The sequence below is a fragment of the Aegilops tauschii genome, unplaced genomic scaffold, assembly GCF_002575655.3.
Source record: "Aegilops tauschii subsp. strangulata cultivar AL8/78 unplaced genomic scaffold, Aet v6.0 Super-Scaffold_267, whole genome shotgun sequence".
In the NCBI taxonomy this organism is placed as follows: Eukaryota; Viridiplantae; Streptophyta; class Magnoliopsida; order Poales; family Poaceae; genus Aegilops; species Aegilops tauschii.
The window spans coordinates 318,428-321,401 of record NW_027332465.1 but is presented as its reverse complement, the minus strand read 5'-3'; the positions used below and the strand labels follow the sequence as shown (position 1 = coordinate 321,401).

Below are 2,974 nucleotides of genomic sequence, written 5' to 3'. Positions count from 1 at the left end.
GTGCGAGGCAGGCGTAGAAGCCGATCTAGGCGAGGCGAGCTGGGCGTTGTTCGTGCAGTTGGCGGCGAGTGGGGTCAGGAAGGATAGGAGGCGATTGATTAGGGAGAGATTACATGCGGGGGTTGCGGGATGTTATTTCGGGCCGAAGGGATTTTCTTTTTCTTTTTTTATATATCAAGCACATTCCGTGAGCGTTAGATTCAAGCTAAATCAACGGCCATTGACTGGTCTGGCGCTCGTCTCCTACCAGACTACAGATAGGAAGTGTTTCCCAGGAAACAAGTGCTTCTGTTCTGTCCCCGCTCCACTCGACTAATCAAACAATTCCCACTTACTCCTCCCACCCAATCTCCCAATTCATCCATCGGTTCCCTCATGCCGATTGTCACCCACAAAAACAAATCCTTGTAGTACCACTTCTTGCCAGCTTCACTAAAAAAAAATTATCGCGGTCACGGCGACCAAAAGATGCCTCTCCTTCCTACCGAATCCCCACCCTCTCATGTCCCCTCCCCCTCCTCTCTATATATTGATGTCCGCGCGCTTCCTCCCAGCCACGACCACTTCTCTAGCTCATGCCCGTCTAGCTTCCCGGTCTTCTTCTTCGACTTCTTGGTTCTTCCTCGGCTGCCGCCTGTTTGCCGATAGATTCTTTTCCATTCTTGAGCTACCGCGAATTCAAGGAAGACATGGACGGGCAGTGGATGATCGGGCAGACTTCCCTCAGTCTTGGCCTCAACGTCGGCGGGCCTACGGTGCGGCGAGGTGCTCCTCCGGTGACCAAGGTCCTCGTGGAGGAGGACTTCATGTCCTCCAGGAAAAATCACGAGGTCGAAGCGCTGGAGGCCGAGCTCCGGCACGTGGGCGAGGAGAACGGGAGGCTCACCGACATGCTCCGCGCGCTGGTAGCCAAGTACGCCGACCTGCAGGGCAAGGTCAGCGGCATGATGGCTGCGGCGGCCGCGGCCAACAGCCACCACCAGTCGTCGACGACATCGGAGGGCGGATCATCGGCCTCGGCGACCAGAAAGCGCGCCCGCAGCGACAGCCTCGACACGGCCAGCCGCAACCTATCGCCGCCGCTCGCCGCGGCCGGCAGCAGCGGCCGCTTCGCCGTCAGCGTCACCGTCGGCCCTGACCAGGCGGAGTGCACGTCCGTCCACGAGCCCTGCAATAGCAAGCGCGTCCGCGCCGACGAGTGCAAGGCCAGCAGGGTCTCCAAGCTCTACGTCCACGCCGACCCCTCCGACCTCAGCCTCGTAAGTAACGAACAGACACCCAGTCGCAACTTCCGTTCATCGTCTTCCTCGTGATCATCGATAGCAACGAAAGTTTCTTGCCGTTCATTAACTAATCAATTTGCGACTGGTTTTGACGAGCAGGTGGTGAAGGATGGGTACCAATGGCGGAAGTACGGGCAGAAGGTGACCAAGGACAACCCGTGTCCGAGGGCCTATTTCCGGTGCTCGTTTGCGCCGTCGTGCCATGTGAAGAAGAAGGTGCAGCGCAGCGCCGAGGACAAGGCCGTGCTTGTGGCCACGTACGACGGCGACCACAACCACGCACCGCCGCCCAAGCAACAAGGCTCGGGTGGCAGGAAGAGCGGCGACGCAGCCGCCGTACGCGTATCAGCTGCGCCGGTGCTTGTCCAGCAGCAGCGGAAGCAAGAACCTTCGACGGCGGAGCAGGTGGACGATAGGATGAACCTGGTGGAGCAGATGGCGGCGACGCTGACGAGGGACCCCGGGTTCAAGGCGGCACTCGTCTCCGCGCTCTCTAGTCGGATCCCTGTTGCCTGACCGGAAAGCTGCCAGCACAGGAGAATATACTCAGGAAAACATTTTTCAAGATAGTTGTGCTGCTGGCCAGCCCGCCCGGGTTCGAGCCTCAGCTCTGACTCGCGGGGCATGCGGAGTTTCTGCTATAAAAAAAAGCCAACAAAGGTTAACCCTTGAGTTGGCCTCATTTTTTTAAGATAGAGAGCCGGTGTATGACTTGCACCTACGGCGACATCTCTGACAAGAGCGGCACCTCGACGGCCACGGCGACAACGGACGCAACCCTGACGAGAGCGGTGCCCGTTTGTGTACGAATGGCCCACGTGGGCGTCACGGTGGCTCTGTCGACCGCGGCTGCCCTAGGGAATGCCGCCACGGTGAAGGCAACTTCATTGACCGCGGCAGACCTAGCGAGAGGCCCCGTGGTCGCTCCGGCCGACGCAGTCCCGCCGGTCGCCGCCGCGAAACCAGTGGAGATCATTGACTCGACGAGCTCCTCTGAAAACTTCTTCTGATCCGAGGAAGATCACGACGACGATGGTGGCACGCCGTTTGCATTCATCCATGACGTAGTGAATATTTTGAGCAGTTCATCCACACGTAAACTGGTGAACTGTTTGTAAAATAGTGAGCGTATGAACTGATGCTGAATTTTCTCCTGCAAAATTAGACAATTTATGGTAAAATTAGCCAACTGTCTTCAACATATGCTTCTGGACGTGTGAGAATTTAGGATGAATTTTGATATCTGCGGCGTACTTAACGTATCGCACACGGTTTACAACCGCGAATTATGTGCGATGATAAATCATGGGAATATTCATAGGAATGCACGTAATGTCCTGGAAATATCGAATGAATCCAAAAAATAGCCAAAAATGACATAGCTTAAAATGTTAAGTCCTTCATTTCGCATGGGGCTGTAATTCGTATTCGAATTACGCCTGAACAATGCACAGAAATGCATATAATGTCATGAAAATATTAAATGAACTATGGAAATGCAAAACAAATTGGCATACAAATTAAAATGGTATGTGGTGACTGAAGAAATTGCTTCAAGGTGTTATTTGGTTATTATTTTATTTGATAGGGCAAAAAGGCGTAATATACACTCGTTTTCGAAACGAACCATGTGCGATGAACCACAATATACGGCACACATATTTCTAGTTTTCTATCTTAGCAGCAACCCG

At 54.2% G+C, this 2,974-nt stretch overlaps 1 protein-coding gene across 1 annotated transcript; it reads left to right on the top strand.

Moving 5' to 3' along the window:
- Nucleotides 1-556: 556 nt before the first annotated feature.
- LOC109776408 (WRKY transcription factor WRKY28-like) lies at nt 557-2,464 on the top strand. Its single transcript, XM_020335055.4, has 2 exons — nt 557-1,259; nt 1,383-2,464. Exons 1-2 carry the CDS (start codon nt 690-692, stop codon nt 1,797-1,799), a joined length of 987 nt encoding a protein of 328 aa, XP_020190644.1. The 5' UTR covers nt 557-689; the 3' UTR covers nt 1,800-2,464.
- Nucleotides 2,465-2,974: the final 510 nt, after the last annotated feature.

Excerpts from the sequence above, each read along its gene's own strand:
- LOC109776408 (XM_020335055.4), top strand. The coding sequence starts at position 690 with ATGGACGGGCAGTGGATGATCGGGCAGACTTCCCTCAGTCTTGGCCTC. Across the intron at positions 1,260-1,382 it reads ACCCCTCCGACCTCAGCCTC|GTGGTGAAGGATGGGTACCA; the intron begins GTAAGTAACGAA and ends TTTGACGAGCAG.